We start from the raw sequence: 22,485 nt of genomic DNA, 5'->3' as shown, positions 1-22,485 counted from the left end.
TTAAAAATCTTTTAAAAAAATCATTTTCGACCAATTTAGAATACGTTGCTGATGATATATAAACTTAAAAATCCTTTTAAAAAAAAAACACAAATTTGTAATCGATCTTGTATTTTTGTGTTGATATACATATGTATAAATTTCTCAATCAGTCACAGATAAAATTGAAGGACAAACTTTGTACTTTTATATGAAAATATATATTTTTTAATAAAAAAAGGATTTTTGTTCCACCTAATCTATTCCGAAGGTGGGCTTGAAACACGGTATAATTCAAGAACGTGCCATGTTGTGACACCCCATTTCATATAAGATTATTTGTTTATATATAATTTGTCTAAAGTTCGAGTCGGTGGCATGAGACATCACATGACATGAGGGATTAAATGATTAATTTGTGGATATATACTATATTATATTAAGAGGTTAATAGGAATCATCAGATGATGGCCAGAAGTACATTTTTTTTATGGCGACAGGCATCTTTTTTCTTTGCCAAAAATTAATATGATCAATCTTCCAAAAATTAAAATAAAATTTACCATGTGGACGGACAGCCAGCTATATTCTATATCCTTGTGGTTTCATGCAGTCTCAGCAGATGTCAACCACCTCACAAGAGAGACACCAAAATATTTAAAAACTTTAAATGGTTTCTTAGTATTAATGTCACTGATTAATATTATTTTATTGAGGGTTACTATTTTTATTAACCTTCACGTTCAATGGAGAGAACCACAAAAAACAAGCTAGATGGAGAAAAACCACTCAAACAATTGTACAGGAATGAACCCGAAGAGGCGCATACAGACTGTAATATATTCTCATATTATATATAAAAGAATATAAATCGAGCATGCAAAGGTTCACAATTTTTAAATTATTAAAAAAAATTCCATAACTTTCATTTGATTGGATTGCAATCTCCACGTCTACCAAGTAAAGGATGGACGAATGGTAAACTTATTATGTATTGCGAATATTAAACTAAATTTGAGGACTAATTTGGCTTCAAATGATTGTTTGTGTTAGTTGAATTTGTATTAAGTAAGTTTATTTGAACATGAGCATCCAGGAAAAAAACAGAATATTTTATGGAAGGACGGGTTTGTAACTTTATGCTTATTTTTTTTAATGATAATATATCTTTCGCTATCTAAAAATGTTTTTTTTGGTACAAGAACCGGGATTTGTCTGGTCTATGCTTCGAAGTGTGTGCCGAATCATTGTCTCCTATTGAGGTTGGTTGTCACTTTCATTCCCACAATCCCCTTTTGCCCCAACTATTGAAAGATACAGTAACTAATGGTTTTGGGGCATGAGCATTTCTTATTCCCGCGAGCTGCTCTCTCTTTTGACTCACAAATAGAAATGGACCAATGAAATTGCTTTCGGTTTGGAATTGTACCACGATTTTGCTTTGTACTCGAAATCCTAGTACTGATTCTTGGACGATCACTTTTGTAACAAGTCATGTCTAAAATGTATCAATCCATGCAGAAGATATATTCAATGCTATAGTAGGATATTCAATCCCGAGTCCCGTCATACATCTCTATTTAGTCGACATGCTGTCTCACTTAATCTAGGATATTGCTGAGAAAATTTTGACATTAAGCATCGGTGAACTACGCAGGATTTCGGTTGTCAATGTCACCTGCCAAAGCACCTCATAATAGAAGACGTCAAAGAAGATAAAAGAAACTTCATTCCAGCAGATCCACCAGGAAAGTAAGAGATAGCATAGTATGCTAGTGCCAGCACCTACAGTACATCATTTCAAAATTATGTACACGCCCCGAACATCAAATTTTTTTTTAATGTAAAATTAGACAAATAAGCCAATGAATTAACATCTGAAATTCAGAGTTGAAAAGAGTTCATACCTGAAACAAAGAAAAGGACAGAGACATAAGATAACTATGAAGTACCATAGAGCCGTAAATGGTCCCAACCATGCAACCAAGGAACCCTAACGTAAAAGGAAGCCTCTGATAGGAAAATACAGACGCATTAGAAAAGTTTCAACTCCAGGGGAGGATATAGAATTTTTGTATAGAGTAATTTAGCACACCTCCTTGGATGTCATGTGGTCAAACTGATTCTTTGGACCTTTGAGGGCAAAAAATGACCCGATGATGAAGGCACAACCAACAGTAAAGCAGATAGCAAATTTCTGAGGCACCAATGCAATGACCGGAAGAAATAAACTGAATGCTATAAACACAAAGAAAACTCCACTAGCCAGGAATAAGGCAAAATACATGAGTGCTTTCCCTGAAGGGATGGAACTAGTGGCGGACTGGAAATTTCCTGGTATATCTCTTACACCTTTAGAAACCCTGTACAGAAGATTACACAAACGATTGGATGAAAAAAACGAGTCAAAGTGTTCTCCCGTCAGTGCTAGTTTCAGTTTACACTCTAAAAATTACCAATAAAACTCCTGACATTGAAATTCCAATTTATACAATCCTTGAATGATCTATTCTAACACTTGCATTCCAGGAACTTATCGTACCCTTGGCACACAGTTTCTGCAACCCCAGGACACCTCAGTTTCCAAGAAAAATGGATGGCTGAAAATCCACCTCAAATTTTCATGCAAAGCCCATATGATTAAGGACAGCTCAATCAGCTACATAACAATTATATGAATTTATAATTACATCCGAACCATATATAAAAATAATCGCAGGTTCCTCCAAACCTTCCTTAACATGCCTTTGCCAAACTTAAACGTCCAATCCATCCATCTCGGCATCATCATCTTTGAATAAACCTTATGACGAATTAAATGATTAAAATCCTACTTTCTTCTATCTCTAGCGATTAAGCTACTGTAAATGGGATTTGATATCAGTAACCAAAACTAAAGGGTGATAAGTTTAAACAATTGGATAGTGCACCTATCCAGTGGATTTGTTTTCCAACCACACTATCACCTGGGCAGTTCCTGGGAAAGCAAGCTATCTTCATCTCAAACTCGTCTAATCGTAACTTTGTTGTGGAAAATTTAAGGCCGATAAATGCCAACAACAGTGTGCTCAGGTTTGTAAGTGGTCAGCTATTCGATTCTGAAATTAGGGAAACAATACGAAGCATTCCCACGGTCATATTTAATTTAAAACCCAATGATTCAGCCAACCCAGTTGTCGTTAATGGTAAAAAAACAACGTCGCAATGACCAATCCTAGTTACAAATCACATAAGCTCGAGCGAATAACTCAAATCGACGAATAAATAAAGGGCTGTGACCATGTGATAAACCCTACGACGGATGAAAAAACTCGGGGAAGCATGGAAACTTACACACTGAAGGTGCCGGAAACGGTGTCGTTAGCGGATCTGACAGCGGATTCGATGTCGAACACACCGACGAGAGAGCCGCCGCCGCTACTCTCGTCGGGGGATCTGGCGGCTGCGTACGAATTCCAATCCGCCAGCAGAGAGGACGAGGCCTTCTGCGGGACTTCATTCTCACGAACACCTCCTGAAAACCAATTCTGCATTGTAGTTTTGGATCTGCTGTAGACAGATCACAATCTGTGTTCAACAATGTAAAACGCGAGAAGTGAAAGCAGATCGCAGCCACATAGGCTTCGCTTAGATTATATTAACTATTCAAGTATTTGTGTTTTACGCTTACAATTGTATTTCATATTCCATTTTATTTATAAAATTTATTTATGAAATATATTACTAATTCCAGAAATGAACATTTTATACTTGGAAATTGGACTCGGTCGTGGATGATGCACGATATATCGAATGATAAAGTATAGTAAATTTTCATAAAAAAGGTGAACTAAATGGTGAAGAAAATACAACAGAGCAAAGCTTAAAGTAAATCAAATCGAGACTGTATGAAGTACATTTTCCTTAAAACAGATTCGTCCCCTCCTATATGTGTTTCGAAGATTGTCTTGGACGTTTATTTCTCAGGATACAACAGAACAACCAGAAGTGACTTAGCACGAGACACTACTATGGCGAACTGAAAACGTACATTCGCTTTATCATCAAAATTTAACAAAGACCAAATGGAAAACTAACAATATGAAATGCAAGAGAATGCTTGAAAGGGATAAGATTTTCATGTATTTGAAATGAGGAAATGAACACTACAATTATGAACCACATAATTTTTATTCAAACTTTAAATTTGATTCAAATTTCCAACCATGGAAACCCCACTTTATCACCCGAGTTCAAATTATTTCTATTGATTGCTCAAATTTATTGGAGTTTGACAAACTTGTTACATTTTTGTGAATGTTTGGACAAATAACTTGTAGTCGTTCATACAATGATTCTCCTGCTGCTTGAAACGCTATTATTACAAGTATCAACATTTCTTTAGCTTTTGATTCAGTCGAGCAATGGATTAATGCTAAAAAATCCTCATAATACCCATACAATTCGTCGATTGCACCTGATGAGGTTCTTGAACGGCAACGACCACCCATCTGGCCATGTGAAATGCAATATCGACGAGGAGGAGACGCATATGAACGGGGATTGCAACAATTAGTACGAGATCCAAACGATGATTTCGTTATGTTAGATCAATTGCTATTGCATGTGTTCTCCCTTCTATCACAAAAGCTTACCTACAAAGCTCGTTTTGTTAGACGCCAAACGAATATAGTTGTTCATACACTTGCTAAAATGACTTATTCTTAGGCTAGTTATTATGTTTCTTATGACACTTATTTCTTATGATTTGCTTTAGGATTGTAACGAATCTACTTAGTGTTTTTTTTTAAAAAAAACTTTGATTTTGTGGTTTTAAAAAAACAACAATTGATTAAATTATTTTTAAAACTAAAATAAATTTACGTGAAAAACCTGGAGTAAAAATAACATATATTCAACAGTAAATTAATGGTGTTTTGATAATAATTGAAACATGAACAGTACACAAAAACAGAGGTGAATTGAATAATTACAACAAGATTTCTCTATGTGATCATGAAATCAGAGGATCATATTACAATTTGTAGACTAGAAGGTATGCATACAACATGACAATATCAACCAGAGATGAACAAGAGAACTCAGAGAACTTTTAAAAGCTGAACTTCAAAAACTAAAGGCTCCTTTATATGAGACAAAAGGCTCCTGCGAGGACCAAACTGCAACCAACAAGCACGAGCTTAGTGTGAGAGTCATCTGAGAAAATGTTTACAGGAACAAGGTCCAACAGTTTTTTCTTACGCAATCACACCTTGAGTTATCGACACATCATGATCATGCCATAAAAATCAAGAACAGTGAAGGTCGTTACACCTAGTCTAAATATGAATTTTCATGTTAATGAATAATAGAATATATTTCCATGCAAAACTAGCATCAAATGGATTAAGCGAGTACATTAAAAGAAAACTGAAAAACACAGGACGAAAAGTCATTGTACAGATATATACATACGAACCTCCTTAGGAATCGGTTGTAAAGTCTCGCTAACATATCCTGCGGAAGGAGGTATCGAAGCTCTTCTCTTTCCTGAAGAATTATCAATATGAGTCCGGGTGATCGTACATTCTACTTACAAGAAGAATCATGAAATGTAATTTTACGTGTCCACTGAGCTTCTTTAAATATTTTTAGCAATAAAAGTTTGAACTGACCTCCAACCTTCATGCCTATCAAAACCTCCTTCAAACCTTTTATTATCTGTAATCACATCAAAAAGCAAATTGTGATGTGTAAGACTCACACAAAGATAATGGACAAGTATGTTTAATGTGCGACAATTTTTCCCACAAACTCATTCTACTCTCACCATTAGAGAATCAATCTAACCTGCTTGTCATCCAGAGGAAGTATGACAGGAGAACTCTCTCCGCTGAATTGATCGACAGAGCTAATGGAAAATAAGGTGCATTAATGTTCAAAATCATGATTTATGCTAAGAGAAACAAATATCAAAGGAGGTGAATGAAGGAAAAACAAATATTGACAAACCTTACAACAAAATACAGAATAATTAAAGTATAACTCCATTTAAAACTTCCTAACATGGAATTATACCTGTGAACAAAGTATCCATTTGACCGCCTGCATACATAATTAAACTCTACGAGATCCCCTTCACTGGCTTCCTGACCTTGACCTTCAACGATGTCTGCGACAGATATCAAGTAACTTAATTGACAACATAATTAATGTTTAAAGCATATGTTTATCTCCCTACACCTCTTCCAACCTCCCAATCTTGAATTCTCGGACACGTTGGTTAGATAGCTTTATTCACCATCCCAGTACACTTCGAAATAGAAATGTTTTTGAATGTGACGTGTAGTTGAATAATCATTTTTAGATGTATACATGAAGATAGACTGAAATTCAAATCACTTTTCATATGATGCATTTATTGTTGTTATAAGAATTCCGCTTAGCCCGCACAACTACATTCATATTCATGAATGATAGAAGTATAGAACAAAAGTTTTGTCTCAAGCACTTAAAGATTTTACCTTGTATTCTGACTCCGCTAGCGAACTTCAGAATCCTGCATGCTTCAAAACATAGTAGCCATAAAAAAGGAACCAGTTAAAGTGAACTACGGGTATATGCATTGTTTCTCTTTGCCCAACAATATCAGAGAATAAAAGAAGTCCAAACAGCATTTACCTCAGTATCTCTGGTTCTTTCATTTCCTTCACAGGGGCAGCAAAAACAGTACAAACATTAGCGATTAACACATTAACTCCTATGAGTGGCAGAATTGCTCTTCTTGGCAATTTTTGTGCTGCAAGCATTGGGGATCCACCCTTCAATATTTTTCTGTGCAGCAACCTTGAATTCTTGGATTCTCCTGATACTGTAGTCTTCAAAACATAACTGAAACTCAGGGTTTTACACTCAGAGCCCACGACCAAAAGCATCGGTAAAAAGCTATAAAATAATTTGATAACCCTAAAATCTAAATCAATTGAACTTGGATCGAAATAGCATGTAATGCACAAAATAATGAGTTGTCACTGGCACAATGTCATCCATCGATTCTTGAAAATGTCAATAAGCAAGAGTTCATTTAATTATAGCCACACCAATCACCATACTTCAAATTTTACAATGACATTCGATAATCCAGGAATCCAATCACTGACTATCATACTGATATTTTTTTAAAAAGGTAAATCTGAAAACTTTCTAAACAAAATCTATTATCTAATTTATTGAAACATCCTCAACATAAGATGTCATCAATGCGAGATTATTTCATTGACAGAGCGCATTATGAAATTATTTGACTGTCCAGATTCAAGAACTAAACACTGTCAGCTGCAATTGAACTCCACAAAAAAATCCAGTACAAACAACAGATAAAAATTTTCAGAATGGTAACTTGCTAACTTGTACCAAATGAGCAGTATGTTCAAGTACTATAATGCAAATTCCGGACCAAGAAAAAGACACAGGATCGAATGTTATCGGGAAATGGATTTCACCTTGCAAAAGCGGAGAGCTTTAGAAATGGGATACGGAATTGAAGGGCAGGAGCTTCCATTCTTGGAGACGTCTGGACTAGAATTGCGAGACCGATCAGTTTTGTCCGGGTCGAATATATTTTTATTGTTTAGATAACTTAAAGAAAACAGTCTTAATATATTTTGAATAATCTATAATAATGTATATAATATTCAAGTCATAATAAAAACAAAATATTGTTTTAGTTTAATTTTTAGAAACATAGAAATATCATTTTTATTTTTTAACCTCTTATTTCTTTTTGGCATGCAAAATTAAATTCATGAAAAAAAATATAAAAAACTATTTAAAATATAGAAACTTTAAAATTTTTGAATTTCAATTTCAATTTAACAAGATTGCTTTAAAAAACTGAACAGGCAAGCTTCTCCATTTCAATCATATAGTCGTTTTTCTTCCATTTCATATATAGTTTACTTTCTATGTTCAATAAATATTTTTACTAATATATTTATAAATAAGAATATATAAAAAAATTTGTTTGTATAATTTATTTTCAGTAATATTTTTAATATGTGTGAAAAAATAAAGCCTATTTTATAAAAAGCACGGAGTACAGTATCGTTATTAAGTTAAGCATTATCCGAGGAAATTTATAAAATGAAATATACTGCCAGTCATTTTTTTAACATCCGAGAGGTTGATCGCTGCTGACCAATAATTACGCTGTTCCTGCTCCCTTTTTCTTGGTGGAAATCGAATCGGAGGTGCTAAAAAACCCTAAATTCTGTTATCCAGTTGCAATTTCAGCTGCGCGTCTCTTGTGTATTGGTACCTACTAATCACAGCTTGATTAATTTACAGAATTGCTTCGAATTCGGATACCCAACGATTTAGGGCTTCGATATGACGACCGCCGCTAGACCTACATGGGCACCCGCTAAAGGAGGAAACGAACAAGGGGGCACAAGAATTTTTGGCCCATCTCAAAAGTACTCTTCGAGGGATATCGCTTCTCACACTGCCTTAAAACCTAGGTTTGTTCTTCGCTCTCCGTTTCTTCCGCGGGTCTATCAATCTTGCGGTGTTACTTATCTTTCAATTTTTTGTAATGATTTTATGTTAGGCTGAATAATATAGTTAATTCGTTGTTTTTTCCTTCTGTTTTTGATCAATTGTGCGATTAAATGAGCTGTATCTTAAGCCGTGGTCCTTTATCATGCTATACAAGCTTAACTTTTGGTTTTTTTCCTCATTATTTGGATGAAGAGACGATGAATTACTCTGAAATCATTTTAAAATGATTATTTGCTTGTTGCAAAACTTTGAAACTGTCCTTTTTTCTCGCATCCGTTGACTCCTCGGTGTAATATTAGATGTTCTTTATTACCTAGTGTTATCCAGAATCACTGGATTCATGTTAATTTTTGTTTTTATTTCTTGCTTCATACAGTATATACTTGTTTTACCACCCACAAAAAAAAATTTAAAATCATGTCGCTGATCAGATGGTAACTTTATGGCTTATGCCATCACTAACAAGAAAGGGAGAGTTTAATTATCTACCCGTTTATGTTATTTTTGTGCCTGAACGGTTTGAAACATTAATGTTTTATCTCAATATCTGGACACAGAAAGGAAGGACAAGACACTCAAGATGAGTTGCAAAGACGGGATCTCCGAGATGAATTGGAGGAGCGGGAGACAAGGCATTTCTCATCTAAGGGTTAGTTTGATTAAGCTTTATGTGTGCGCAACTATATTTGAAAATTCTTGCCCGGCACCTTATTGTATTCGTTTATGTCATCACACTTCATATATAATGTTGCAGAGGACAGAGAACGTCGAAAGGGAGGTCAGCTGCTTCTCGAAGGTAAATGATGATCTTTAGCTTGATTTGGAGCTTCAAACAAAGGGATGAAAGAATTTATTTTTGTCTGTTGCTTTAACGATGTGATGAGGCACCACTATTTGCAGGGAGCAAGAGAGAAGTTGAAGATCGGATAGTTCCACGAAGTGTAGATGCTGACGATGCTGATGTAGAAGTTCAGTCTGATGATGAAAGGTTTGTACCTCGGACAGTTCTTTTTTACTCTTAAATGATTCTTCTTACAAGCATCGGTGATGTATTGAGTAAATAGACAGGCAAACATTTGGTTGCACTTGAGAACTATTCGCTGTCACCTATTCATATGCACTAGTATTTTTTTTCTTTGCGACTCTATTTGTTTATTTATATTCTACTTTGGGTATTTTTTAATATTTGTTTTGTTCTTCTAACTATTTTTTTGGCTTATATTTTTTGTTGTGAAATGTCTCAAATTGTACTGAATTCATTATTTTATTATCACCGATGTTAACTATATTCTGTTTCTTTAGCGAGGATGACGACGACGACGATGGGGATGATGAAGAAGCACTTTTGGCTGAGCTTGAACGTTTGAGGAAGGAAAAGGCAGAGCAGAAAGAACGAGAAGTGAGTTCTATGTCAATCTTACTGTATCTTGTTTTACTTTATACTTTAGAGTCGGCTCTGTTTCTAATCACTGTCAATGTATTTTCACAGTTATGAAACTTGTATTAATGTTTAAACTAAAGCATTTTTCTCCCATACAATGTTATACTTAAATGCTCGATACACTAGACACCAGCATTTACTGGCCTCTTCATGGAGCACTACAAAATTTGAGCTCCGAATCTTTTAGTGCAAATTACCCTGTTTGCATTATGATATTTTTGATATTCCCCTTTTTCTCATTATTGGCGTGTTTTGTATTTAGATACAAGGGTTAAGTGCTTACTTGCCTTGATATATCTGTTCGACTTTTATATGTAAATCTGGCGGTGCCCTCAATTCCTCATAATGAATGTATAAATAATGAAGTGTTAAATTTTTGGCAGGAACGAATACAGCAAGAAGAGGAGCTTAAAGCTAAAGAAGAGCAGTTGTTGCGTGGAAATCCGTTGCTAAACAATGTGACTTCCTTTAGTGTGAAGAGAAGGTATCTTGAACTGCCTATTGGAATTTATACTCTTTCCGGTCACAACGATATTTTGTTCGATAACATCACAGTAAGTCCTCTCAACGCTCTATTTGTTCAGATGGGATGATGATGTGGTTTTCAAGAACCAAGCTCGTGGTGAGTCAAAACCAGCGAAGCGCTTCATCAATGACACTATCCGGAATGACTTCCACCGAAAATTTCTTCATAGGTACATGAAATAAGATTGCATGATAGTTTTTTGGTTCAAGTACTAAGCGATACGACATGCGTAGAAAACAGAACATACTCTTCTGACTGAGATATACAGCGAAGTTGTATTGTGTTGGTTGACTCTTTTGATTTCCAAATGTTGCTGATTGATATTTTGTTGAAAAATGTTTTCAGATTGTAATCTACATGTGTGTGTATTGTTAGCTGGTTGTTTTGCCTAGCGCTATGTTGATAGTACATGATTGGTGCTTAAAATTGGTAAGTGATTGCAAATCGTTCAAGCCTCTGTTTTTGTGGTAGCACTGAAACACTATATCGACAACTTGTACTTGACAGATCAAAATGTATGTAGTGAGGATTAAATACATAAAATTTGATCAAATGTCTTTTCAAATTGCATCTTCCTTCCTATTTTCGGGCCAATGTTTTCTATTAAACCGATAAGATCCTCTCTTGAAGTATTTTGTCGCTAAGATCTTGAAAAATCACCTAGTAAATAGAAAAGCTCAGAAAGAATCTGGTTGAATTCGATCTGAAAGCAATTACTTGTTATCGTGTTTATTCATATTATGCTCGTCTTATTTATGTCCAAATCCCAAATGTAGTTAACCTCCGAGTGTTATTAACAAGAAGATTCACACAATCAATCTATCGCGGAAAGGCTATTATCGGGCCAAAACTAATAATCGATGCAATTTTGTATGGAGCAGAATATGCATTTTAAGAATTTCACGCATGAAATTTGATTTTAAAAAAAATTAATTCGCGAGACACACAAAATGAATAACCGGAGAGGAAGAAGAAATGAAACCCAAAAACTAAGGAACAACTGATTGTTCTATTAATTGTGGTATGTGGATTTAGTTTTTAAAAATGAAAATGTAATTCAACAAGACTTAGAACCTTTTTCGAAATTCTGTCGTTCTTTGTTCTGCCCTTCAAATGTGATACATATCTACTTTACTTCGCAAGCAAATGTAAGCAAATAACCTGTAAACTAGTGCCATCCCCAGCAATATCCAAACTTCTTGTAACCCTCCATCCAAATTCACCGTGTCAAATGACGGTGAACTCTGCAATCTTCGGCATCCGCCCCTGCTTTCGCAGTCATACAACTGATCGCCTGAATACTGCACCTTAAGCAGCAGCCTGAAGCCGTAGTACATGAAAGACACGTACTTGAGCCATCGCATGAACTCCGGTATGTGCTGCAATTGCCAACGAAACACTACAGTTGAGACTAATCCTTGCATTTTGAGTCTTTTACCAAAACTAGTGCACGATGTGAAAGAGTTAAATGTCAGACCCAGGGTATATGTGGGTAAGCAATTGGTTGTGCTATACGGGACACTGTTATATGTTATAACACAATCTTGATAATTTATCAACAAATACGCACATTAGTGTTGTGTCTTAAATTTCGTGGCATATTTTTAATTTCGAGCCACACGAGATATGCACAAGGTTTTAAATGTTTGGTCTTTCAAATTTTACTACCTGAACATAATAGCCACCTGTGAGAAGAAACAGCATTAATACAAGGGAAGCAATCATCCCTGCCCTTTTGATGCTCATTACTGCAGCTCCAAATAGTTCTCCTGCTCCCTATTCACAGATTATACTTCAAAACTTAGCGTAGGAAATGGTTGAAATTTTGGCAAGTGCTGGATAAAGAAAAGGTTTGTTTTTTGACTTACTTGACTGGTTACAGCTATCAGTAGTATTGCAGATAAGGTGAAGAAGAAGCATTCTACTGTTTTCTTGAATCCGGCCATGAAATACAAAATGGACATAAAGCAAGTTGGATACAGAATGTGGGCAAACATGTCACATAAAGTGCTGCAGGCATAGTAAACACTCAATCTGTACATGTCTGCCTTCCTCTCTTTCACCAAATACATCTTCTCAAATGGGAAGACGTAAACTGCCCCAAATATTGATGAAGATGTCCAGAAAATACAGATGTAGAATAGCAAACCAACCTGCAGTTAGATGTAAAAACATGTTTTTAAAGATAAAGGGTGGAATCATAACTGAATATAGAGGATGAAGAATGCTGAGGTTACCTGATCTCTGAGTTGAGCCTCTGTTGTGGTATTGGATTTCCACCAAAGAAGGCCTAAAAGACAAGCCACCCCAAATGCCTGAAGTAGACGAAGATGATCAAAATAATCTCTCCATCTCTCTTTAAATGTTCTCTTGAATACTATCCTGAATTGTTCAAACCAGGTCAAGGTCCAATCTTTCTTCACTTGAAGAGCTAACTGAAGACGCTCTGGAGCCTTTGGTATTTGATGTATCCCTTCCATTTCTTTTGGTTCCAATAAAACTTTGTACTTGAGTTGCAGATACTGTCACAAGACAACAGTTAGTAGAAGAAAGTTGAAAATAAAGGGAAAGTTATTAAAAATGTCCAGAAACAGAGGCGAGTTCATTGCTAACTCTTATGACAAGTTTTTCGTATTCTGGACTCCCCTCAGATGCTAACAGTTCATCTGGAACCTTGATGTCATTCACTTGTCCTGTTGCTAAATCCAGCAAGAATTCTGCAGGGTTCATTGCTATCTCGGGAGTAAATGTTAATGATGAAAAATACTGCACCGAATCTCTGCCTTTCCCATAGTAGATTGGACACCCTTCTGATATCAGCAAAACCTTGTCGAACATGTGAAACATCCGGCTTGAAGGTTGATGGATAGTTATAATAACTGTCCTTCCTGCCTATTGGTTCAAAAAGACGAAGCTTTATGTTAGTGATTTTGTGGGTTAACTATTTCATCACAGGGATCATTACAAAAACAGCTGCAGATGGCACGCCTGTACCTTTACTAGACCTTGAAGTATTTGGAGTAGTTTAGTAGCTGAAGTTGAATCAAGACCTGAAGTTGGTTCGTCAAGCAACAACAATGAAGGATCTACCAGTATTTCATGCCCAATACTAGTCCGTTTCCTTTCTCCACCAGATATCCCTTTAACAAAACCGCCACCAATTCTTGTATCGAGGCATCTATAAACCGTTGCAATTAATATTAATCATTTTCAGTGCGTTCAAGAAAGATCAGGATGTTGTAACAAATTTTGACAAACCTATCAAGGCCTAATTGCTTTACAACCATCGCTACTCTTTGGTACTTCTGACGTTGACTCATTGTGCTAGGAAGTCTTAAGAAAGCTGCAAAAACCAATGTTTCTTTCACTGTCAATTGTGGGAAAAGTACATCATCTTGTGTCACAAAACCAATCCTGCAAAGATGAGAAAATAAAGGCCGAACGAAATAAGAATCTTGATGCAACTCTTCCTAATTCTTTCGTACAGAAATCAGTTCAAACAAGAGCTGATTTTCAATTTACCTCCTCTTTAGAGCTGGATTATACAAGATATCGTTGTAAGTAACAGTTCCTTTAACATTTTCACGCAGTCTGCCGCCTAATATCTCAACAAAGTAGTTTTCCCACTTCCAGAAGGTCCCATTAAGGCTAGGATCTCCCCAGGGCCAACACTTCCAGTTATTCCTTTCAATATATGCTTGTATCTATCTTGTTCAATTTTCAAACGGAAGCTTAACTTGGATACGACATCCTTGACTGGATTAACAGAAGAAGGATTTTGAATTTTTACCTTAAACTGAACACCAGAGAACTGCGTAAAAGAGAGGTATTAAATGATTCATCTTCCTAACCAATAAGTTTTCAAATAAGAAAAAAAAAACAAGAACTTAAGAGATTAAGAATTGCCTTGAGAAAAATCGGGAGGGTCCTGTCTAGTCTTGTGCTCGACATTTCTTCATCTATGTCGATTTCTGAACTCTTATTTTTCAGACAAGTTTGAGTCGTGAACTGCGAGTTCTCCATGGAATTCATGGTTGGAGGTGCAAATGACAAATCTTCAATTTCGTTTTGTATCTGAGTTTCCATTTTTTCTTGAAGTTTCATTCATGAAATAGTTAAAACTGAGCTTGCAATTTAAATGTTATATACGGTAAATTAAACTGTAACAGACCAAAATCCTGCCTATATCGTGAGAAAGAATGATAACTGTTGAGCAGCAAGCTTTTTATGGCCAACTACAGAGTTAGATGACTAGTTTTTTAGTTAGCATAAACATATATTTGGCAATAATCTAACTTGATCACATGGGTACATTACTGGTAAAAAGTTAAAACGACCACCCCATTTTTATCACCGCAAAGAGCAATCCTCCTTAATTCAATAAGTCTCTCCTACATTATATTTTTTTGCTCTCACCTTTTGAGTCTATCATGCTTAATATGACATACTTGACACCGTTTGTAGCGAATGATGAGATCATTGTATCAACCCCATTTGACTCAAGTTTTACGATAATGAAAGTTAAAAAATAGATATTGTCTCCTCCTTCGTCGTCCTTAATTACAAAACTGGTTTAGAGCAACCTGGCGCCTAGACGGTTTTTGTTTTTCTTTCATTTATATAGGATTCAAAAATTAATTATATATTCTTCTTATTTATAAGATACAAATTGATTGAAAAGTACGTCGAACAACCCTTTAAAAAATTTTAAATATGTATAAATTGTATATATATATTAAATTAGGCGGACTCGATTTTTTTAATAGCATCAAAGAGAAATCCCAGCGCCTACTGGTTTAGAGAACTTAAACCTAGAGATGATATCCATAGAGAATATTAAACCTTTATTTCATAAAAATATACAGCACAGCTCAATGATAACGATGGCAAAAAAAAAAAGTGTGCCCAAAGTTAAATTTAAAGCTAGCCATATATAAAGAACATATAACCCATCCCTAATGAAGACCTATTTCTTCAACAGAATATAATGAAGAATAAATCAATACATGGCGCTGCTTTCATCAATGGAGTAATCAAAAATGCTTTTTCTTTTCTTTCGTTGATTGTCCTTCTCTTGACGTTCAAAGTGTTTCTGTGCATGACTTGCTACTTGGGTAGGGGTTCTTGTTACCACTATGTGCCGTGCTATGCTCTTCCAATCACCCTTTCCGTATTTCTCCAAACCAAGCAGAAATAACCTGCCAAGTAAGAACAAGAAACCATTTAAATCAAAGAAATCAAGTTTCATGAATTTCCAAGATCATGTACATCTGTGTTACTGAAGATACATGCATAGATGAATAAGTAATTTATGTGTTCTTGATTCTTTTTTTTTTCTACGAGGAAGCGCTGCAGCTAGGCGTTCATGTAAATCGCACTAGGCAAACGGATCAAACGATAATGTGTTGGCATTAAAATCAAACTCGTGGTCATTTAGCCACGTGCTCGCCTCCTCCACCAACTATACATTGTGGTTTTAGTAGGGCTTATGTGTGGATCTTAAAACCTGTGTTCATCTTCTGTCCACGGTTTGGCAGCTCTTCTCTGCACCATCGCTTGATTCTTCTCCGGTTTAGGGATATTTGGTGGTTCTGATGATCGGAACTCTTCGTATCTCGGCGGATCAACCAACCCAGCCTCGATTGACGCTACGTCTTCCAACAATACGGCGTAGTGTCGTTGAACTTCCGCAGCTGTTTTTGTTCCAACATTCGCCGCGATTTTCTCCCACCGGTTCGGGAAATACTCGGGAAATTCCACCAAACTATTCTCAAACATCTTGTTTTGTTCCCAAGTCCACGTTGAGTTCGCATCACTCCCGCTCAAATCAGCCATTATCAGCAAATCAAGAAATCACTGGTGAGATTTGAAAGCTGATTGGGCGCTCCAGTTTGGGATCATGAATATATAACATGCGACTACTGAGATTCGATTGGCTGCATGATATTTCGGTGGATCTTTCCGATTTGCATTTCAGTTATTATTATTTTTTTGTTGAAAATCGCAAAAACCAATAGTTTATTTTTTTTAAAAAATTTGAAAATGTTTTGACTTTCTTTATTGACAACGTTGAAAGTTGCATGAATTAATTGATAAATTAATCAACTGTTAAATTAAAATTTTAGTTAAACAAATTGAGGAACCAAATTAACAGAGGGGGAAAAGAAAAGAAGTTTAAGTTATTTAATATTTATTGATATATCAAAATAAAAATTTCAATGTAAAGTCTTAATGCGATCAAATGAGTATTTATTACAAGTGACAAATGCACGCATAACATAATAAATTTTGGTTTTTAGAAAATCGGCTTTTGGAAATTATATAACATTTTTTTAAATATTTTGATAAATTATGTACTCATCTCAATTGTTACGTAAAAAATATAAAGTGAGTATCATGTGAGATCATCTCATGAATTCTAATATGTGAGACGGGTCAACCCTACCCATATTCACAAGAAAAAGTAATACTCTTAGTATAAAAAATAATATTTTTTCATGGATGACCCAAATAAGATATCCGTCTCACAAATACGACTCGTGAGACCGTCTCACACAAGTTTTTGCCAAAAATATATTCAGAGAACGATTTTTATAATTTTTTTTAAAAATATTTTACAAAAATCTTCTCTAAACATATATATTTTTTAAAATTCAAAAAATTAAAACATTTTTAAAGTATTTGTTAAACTCAAGATACAAATTTTAAAATTTTAAAAAAGAGAAAACTGTACAATGCGGATGAATATCTATTCGTATGATGCTGCATGCATGAAACTAGTTCGTTAATGAACCGGACAGCCTTCGACTACGACCCCAGGAGCCGTGGGGCAGGTAGCGAACGGACAATGATCATCGGCGTCCAAACCCCACCATTTTGGACCATTAACTCCATATGATTGCAGCGAAAAGAAAAGCAGCACGGCCATGAATGCGATCCCAGCATTCAGCGATGCAGCCAGAATGTAGGCATGCCTCGCCCACCATTTTTTGTGCACCCTGAAGATATATATGTTGAAATATATTCCAGCAATACCCCACATGATGAAGTTCACCGATCTCGCAGGCGGCATAGTCATTGTAGCTCCCAAGATGAGTGGCGCGTTGATCAGCCTGATCCACTTCTTTTCGGGGTACATTCGTGTCAAAAGGTAAACTGGCACAGGTGCTAGTGCACCGGCGACGAACCACCAGTTCATCGCTCCGTAAACTCCGTGGCTGGTGAACATTCGTAGTGGTCCAATCACTCCCCATATGATCGAAGCGTTGTAGAACACGTCGTCACCAGGGCAAGTCCACGGGCTACCGTCCGGTAGTAAAGAAGGTTGGCAGATGTGCTGGACAGACTCGAGGAGCCACCAAGATGTGGAAAAGCACACGCATGATGCAACTACGGTTCCTGTCAACTGCCATTTGGAAAAGGAGTTGAGAGTTTTTGTGATAGATGAGTTTTTTTCTGTTACCGAGTTTGTGTTACCTGAATTATGAACATGGATTTTGGAGGGATTTTCATGTAATGGCCTAATTTGAAATCGGTTAAGAACCCAAGTGTTTGTGCCATGCTAATGTAGCCGTAAGTCTTGAATGCTATATTTGCCAGAGGTCTTCCAGGGTAGACATAACCGATAACCATCTCAGTTATAATGTTTAGCCCGATTTGCTGCACAACATTAGCACATTAATGGAATGAGATAAATTGCTTTATATTATTAAGTTTGTGGGGAAGAGTACTCATTCAAGAGTGGCAGAACATGTTGATGTACCTGATTTGTTGTGGCTTGTATAATTCCGACTGGCAAAGTGAAGAAGAAAGCCATTACACAGGCCATTATCAGCCCCCACCATGGGAGTTGGAGCTGCTTGTCAAAACCTTCACAAGCATACAGGCCAAGACCAAATACTGCAACCAAAATGGCATAGAACCACCAGTTCGGTACTTGGTCGTACTTCTTCATTAACCTTGTGTGCACATCAATTTTCCCGTGCAGATTGTCCCTTGCCTTCGACCACAGCGACCAAATTGTTCTGATTGCATATCATAAGAGAAAATTTGTCTTAATGTAAGCGCAAGTGACAGAATCAGAATTGAACTTCAAAATAGAAACTGCATATTTTCTCACTTTCCGTGGAAGAGTCCGACATGTGAGATGGTAGCTGCTAAACTTGCAAAACCAAGGCCATAAGTGAAGGCAAAGAAAACACTGAGATACAGTTTGCTGTAACCTTCATAGCCAGGTATAACGAGATCAAAAGTCTTAGGATTGAGCACACGAGAGATGTTATAAGGCTGACCGGTATGATCAAAGGTGTGAGAAGAAAAGATTGGGAATTTTTGGGCGTCATAAACATTAAGCCAATAGGTCAATGGGGTCATGACATACATAACCAGGAAAAATCCGACGAGGCTGTTGACAATGGCAAATCCAGGAGACGAGATGGGATTGCTTATGAAGCCCACAACTGCAGACCAGTCCAAGGAGAACGAACCGATTCCCAGACCATGCAAACCGGAGCCAATTTGTTGAGGGAGTATGGAATCCTTCCAAATCAAACAGGCAACAGAGATGGCAGAAATTGAAGGGAAGAAATAGGCTGGGATTAAGTAGTACGCAAAGCTTGCCACAAAGACTACAATAAAGAATTGTAGCCTTGAAAGCCCTCCTTTTGGTCTTGTTTCTTTTTCATGCAGTGCTCTAAAAAAGTGGCAAAGAACAGGTCAGATTCCTCTGTGTTATCGTTTTTCCTCTGTTGAATTAAAATAATGAGATAAATGTGTATGTGTACATATACCACCTGAATAAAGACACAGAAATCATGTTTTCGGGCCACCACATGAAAGGGGACTCCACCAAAATTTTCCTAAACAATCCAGCCCAGCCATATCCAAGCATCTGATACAATCCGAAACAAGGAAACCAAAGACACAAACATCGGTTCAACATAAAACGATCCCCTTTATGCTACATGCCTAGAGCACATGCAATGTTAGTTACCTGCGTAGTTTGGACCAACAGCCAGGCGGCAAATGGATGGAGCTGACGGTGGTAAAAGGCCTTAACAATGGTAATGATTCTAACAGCATAAACACCAGACGCTCCGCAACTCGCGAATATAGTTATCAGGACGTGCTCTTTAAGATTGAAAGGCCCTGGGTTCAAAGAGAGTGACCAGTTTGTCAGCGGCACATGAAAAGTCTTGGTAGGCAGCACTCTTGCCATGAACTTTCCAAGTGGGAGAGTGACAATCTGTGCAGCTACGGGAGAAATGTATAGACTGTTCTGTCTATAGCCAAAGAACTGGTTGACAAAGGCCAGCATTACGCATGAGATTAGGCCAAGAAACCATGTCCTGAACGTCAGGACGGGCATTGTGGGATCATCTGTTGTCGGTACAGTCATCTTCACTTGCTCAATTGGACAGTAATCTTCATCTTCGTCTGCATGATTTGGTACAACATTTCTAGATTAGTTCCTCAAAGAGGAAAAAACTAGCATGAAACCTTATATTTCATGTCACATCTTCTTGTAATCATAGGGTGAGCAGGCATCACCATTCAACTTATAAAACTTTGGTCTGCCAGTATGATATTTTTTTTATCGGTTTTCATCATCAAAATATGCTTATAACATGCAAGTAGAATAACATATAATGGACAATGAAATGGCTTCGGTACCAGTTATTTCAAGATTCGTGTGATGCTTCCTGCGTGACTCGTTGTCGCCTTGAGGGACCGCGCCACCATCGACGATGGCCATTTCTTGCTTGATTTTCAAACAAATCAGATAAATGAACAGCCAATATATGTGAATCCCTCAAATATGCCAATGATTCCTTAGCCTTGTTATATAGTGTTTGATACAATATATATAAGTAGTCCTTGTTGTGTTAATTCTCCACCTCCTTGCATTTGTCTTAAGTTATAGATTAGAGTAGGTCTCTTGTGAGACGGTCTCACGAATCTTTATCTGTGAAACGGGTCAACCCTACAGATATTTAAAATAAAAAGTAATACTCTTAACAGTAATAATTTTTCATGGATGACTCAAATAAGAGATTCGTCTCACAAAGTTTCTGTTCGTGAATTATTATATGTTACACTTATTTCTCCCATGTGATGTCATCAAATGATAATATTTAAATCATCAACATATATGTCAACTTTAATAAAAATGTGAAGATCAAGACGATGTATTGGAATAAAGTGTAATATACACTAATCAGGTCATTCATTATTGGCTGTCAATTGTTCTCTAAATAAGGCAATGGGCTCCCTAGATTCAATGGCTGACCCAAGGAAGAACGGAATCTGAATATTCTGTTCAATGCATTTAAAATTTTTAAAGATTTTTTTTACTCTGAATCTTTGATTTCTTTGCGTGGGATTTTTAGGTTGTTTTCTTATTTATAGGCTGACCTCTCCTTATTTTGTGCAATATATGTATGTACATGGACTTCATACAACATTTGCAATCCAGGTCCATCGTATCAAATTATTTGTCTTTCCTTTTTTTTCTTTGGTCCACAAGAATTAATGTTACCATACGGAAATCTGTCAAATTATAGGACTGTGAAAATTGATGACCATTTTCATCAACATTTCAACCATTTTAAAATCTAAATTGGAGTTGGTGGGAGATATAATTGTGATTTTTCTAGCTTCAGATGGAAATATATGGGGAGTCAAATTTTCATTATTATTTTTTTCCCTCCCACATTAATTCTAATAATGATTTAAATCAATTGAACAATTATTTTTTTTATTCCTTTTCCATAACTTTTACTTTAATTGAGTCAATTATTACACTCCTATAATTTACAGAAATTAGATAGCCATATCATTATAAATCCACAGAATAATTGACGTCCGATTCAAGTTAAAATAAATTATTAAAGCAAATCCAAAAACATTTCAATAGCAATTCAAACAGGAAAACATGGCAAAACTTGGTAAATCAAATTCACCTATTTCTTTGGGGAATTGAATTTGGATTTGAGTGATAAAATATTTTATTATATAAAATTTAATCATCATCAACAATGTTAGTTGTAATATGTGCACATTACTGTGAATTTTTTTTGGGCAATTACGATTAATATTTTTGGATATTGTTTGAATTGTACGTGATATGTGCACATTATTATGAATATTTTAGGTTCAAGATCTTATCATTTTATTAAAAGTTATTAGTAGGATCTTGAGACGGTCTCACGAATTTTTATTTGTGAGAAATATCAACCCTATCGATATTTACAATAAAAAGTAATACTCTTAGTATAAAAAGTAATATTTTTAAATGAATGACCCAAATAAGAGATTCGTCTCACAAAATACGACTAATGAGACAGTCTCACACAAGTTTTTGTCAAAAGTTATAATAAGTACTAACAGTGTTTCTTCAATCTTCTTCAATCACACAATAGTTCAACCATCATATTTCGATCGTTCTTCACGTAAAGACAATTATTGTTATACGAAAATTTTCGAGTCAACAATTACAATCCTTGTCATCAATGAGAAACAAACATGTGACTTTATCTTTAATATCAATTAGAGGATTAAATATTTTTCTTTATCAAAAATTATAACTAGTGGTAAATATAACTCCGGTCTCGTATAAACAACCAAATCATCATATTTTGATTGCTCTGCACATGTATTCCTCCAACATTATGAAATGAAATTAAAGCACATATCGATAGTTCGATGCTATATAAAATTTCTAATTAATCTTTAATAGTATTGATTAACAGTAGTATACTTGTGTACTACGTGTATACATGTACTACACAAGTATTAACTTAAAGTAATTAATATTAAATTTATTGAATCAAATTTCACTGTATGTCTTCAATTCTGAGATTTATTTTGTCATTCAATTAAAATAATCAAATTAATTTTAATAATCATGACCAAGCAAATGAAAGACATAGGTAATTATAATTTCTCATTTATTCCACAACACAGTTAATATTAATTCCACGTTGATTTTTTCAATTTGCAA

The 22,485-nt window shown here is 35.7% G+C and overlaps 6 protein-coding genes across 6 annotated transcripts; 1 reads left to right on the top strand and 5 right to left on the bottom strand.

Moving 5' to 3' along the window:
* Window positions 1-1,478: 1,478 nt before the first annotated feature.
* Window positions 1,479-3,640, bottom strand: LOC140812830 (protein transport protein sft2). The gene is made up of 4 exons (XM_073171193.1): window positions 3,313-3,640; window positions 2,075-2,342; window positions 1,887-1,991; window positions 1,479-1,764 (listed from the first exon to the last, which is right to left on the bottom strand). Exons 1-4 carry the CDS (start codon window positions 3,510-3,512, stop codon window positions 1,654-1,656), a joined length of 684 nt encoding a protein of 227 aa, XP_073027294.1. The 5' UTR covers window positions 3,513-3,640; the 3' UTR covers window positions 1,479-1,653.
* A 1,280-nt stretch (window positions 3,641-4,920) lies between these two features.
* On the bottom strand, window positions 4,921-7,560 carry LOC140811915 (peptidyl-prolyl cis-trans isomerase FKBP16-1, chloroplastic-like). Its single transcript, XM_073170040.1, is given in 9 exon segments — window positions 4,921-5,138; window positions 5,438-5,508; window positions 5,634-5,679; window positions 5,809-5,869; window positions 6,037-6,130; window positions 6,483-6,517; window positions 6,640-6,785; window positions 6,787-6,829; window positions 7,461-7,560. Coding segments are annotated over 9 exon segments (633 nt in total). The 5' UTR covers window positions 7,520-7,560; the 3' UTR covers window positions 4,921-5,060.
* Window positions 7,561-8,072: 512 nt separating this feature from the next.
* On the top strand, window positions 8,073-10,881 carry LOC140812672 (uncharacterized). Its single transcript, XM_073171011.1, has 8 exons — window positions 8,073-8,207; window positions 8,305-8,477; window positions 9,075-9,166; window positions 9,272-9,313; window positions 9,418-9,505; window positions 9,820-9,916; window positions 10,342-10,442; window positions 10,543-10,881. Exons 2-8 carry the CDS (start codon window positions 8,347-8,349, stop codon window positions 10,664-10,666), a joined length of 675 nt encoding a protein of 224 aa, XP_073027112.1. The 5' UTR covers window positions 8,073-8,207; window positions 8,305-8,346; the 3' UTR covers window positions 10,667-10,881.
* A 191-nt stretch (window positions 10,882-11,072) lies between these two features.
* Window positions 11,073-14,271, bottom strand: LOC140812671 (ABC transporter G family member 26-like). The gene is given in 9 exon segments (XM_073171010.1): window positions 11,073-11,863; window positions 12,153-12,260; window positions 12,353-12,637; window positions 12,722-13,006; window positions 13,098-13,376; window positions 13,479-13,662; window positions 13,743-13,898; window positions 14,007-14,091; window positions 14,094-14,271. Coding segments are annotated over 9 exon segments (1,686 nt in total). The 5' UTR covers window positions 14,128-14,271; the 3' UTR covers window positions 11,073-11,593.
* A 1,152-nt stretch (window positions 14,272-15,423) lies between these two features.
* On the bottom strand, window positions 15,424-16,410 carry LOC140813142 (transcription factor DIVARICATA-like). The gene is made up of 2 exons (XM_073171595.1): window positions 15,991-16,410; window positions 15,424-15,682 (listed from the first exon to the last, which is right to left on the bottom strand). Exons 1-2 carry the CDS (start codon window positions 16,317-16,319, stop codon window positions 15,484-15,486), a joined length of 528 nt encoding a protein of 175 aa, XP_073027696.1. The 5' UTR covers window positions 16,320-16,410; the 3' UTR covers window positions 15,424-15,483.
* Window positions 16,411-17,195: 785 nt separating this feature from the next.
* Window positions 17,196-20,358, bottom strand: LOC140812417 (oligopeptide transporter 1-like). Its single transcript, XM_073170675.1, has 7 exons — window positions 20,157-20,358; window positions 19,477-19,919; window positions 19,277-19,374; window positions 18,604-19,176; window positions 18,247-18,508; window positions 17,961-18,143; window positions 17,196-17,889 (listed from the first exon to the last, which is right to left on the bottom strand). The coding sequence occupies exons 1-7, from the start codon at window positions 20,236-20,238 to the stop codon at window positions 17,269-17,271; spliced, it is 2,262 nt and encodes a 753-aa protein (XP_073026776.1). The 5' UTR covers window positions 20,239-20,358; the 3' UTR covers window positions 17,196-17,268.
* Between the last annotated feature and the right edge of the window lie 2,127 nt (window positions 20,359-22,485).

This window comes from Primulina eburnea, chromosome 14 (assembly GCF_022965805.1).
Source record: "Primulina eburnea isolate SZY01 chromosome 14, ASM2296580v1, whole genome shotgun sequence".
NCBI lineage: Eukaryota > Viridiplantae > Streptophyta > Magnoliopsida > Lamiales > Gesneriaceae > Primulina > Primulina eburnea.
This window is presented reverse-complemented; position numbering and strand designations above follow the sequence as displayed.

Coding starts and splice junctions, on each gene's coding strand:
- LOC140813142 (XM_073171595.1), bottom strand. CDS start 16,319: ATGGCTGATTTGAGCGGGAGTGATGCGAACTCAACGTGGACTTGGGAA. Junction 15,683..15,990: donor TGGACAGAAGATGAACACAG/GTTTTAAGATCC, acceptor CTTACTTGGCAG/GTTATTTCTGCTTGGTTTGG.
- LOC140812672 (XM_073171011.1), top strand. CDS start 8,347: ATGACGACCGCCGCTAGACCTACATGGGCACCCGCTAAAGGAGGAAAC. Junction 8,478..9,074: donor CACACTGCCTTAAAACCTAG/GTTTGTTCTTCG, acceptor ATCTGGACACAG/AAAGGAAGGACAAGACACTC. Junction 9,917..10,341: donor CAGAGCAGAAAGAACGAGAA/GTGAGTTCTATG, acceptor AATTTTTGGCAG/GAACGAATACAGCAAGAAGA.
- LOC140812830 (XM_073171193.1), bottom strand. CDS start 3,512: ATGCAGAATTGGTTTTCAGGAGGTGTTCGTGAGAATGAAGTCCCGCAG. Junction 2,343..3,312: donor GTTTCCGGCACCTTCAGTGT/GTAAGTTTCCAT, acceptor TCTTCTGTACAG/GGTTTCTAAAGGTGTAAGAG. Junction 1,992..2,074: donor ACCACATGACATCCAAGGAG/GTGTGCTAAATT, acceptor TTTTCCTATCAG/AGGCTTCCTTTTACGTTAGG.
- LOC140812417 (XM_073170675.1), bottom strand. CDS start 20,238: ATGGCCATCGTCGATGGTGGCGCGGTCCCTCAAGGCGACAACGAGTCA. Junction 19,177..19,276: donor ATTTCTGTGTCTTTATTCAG/GTGGTATATGTA, acceptor CCACTTTTTTAG/AGCACTGCATGAAAAAGAAA. Junction 17,890..17,960: donor AATCCATGTTCATAATTCAG/GTAACACAAACT, acceptor TCCAAATGGCAG/TTGACAGGAACCGTAGTTGC.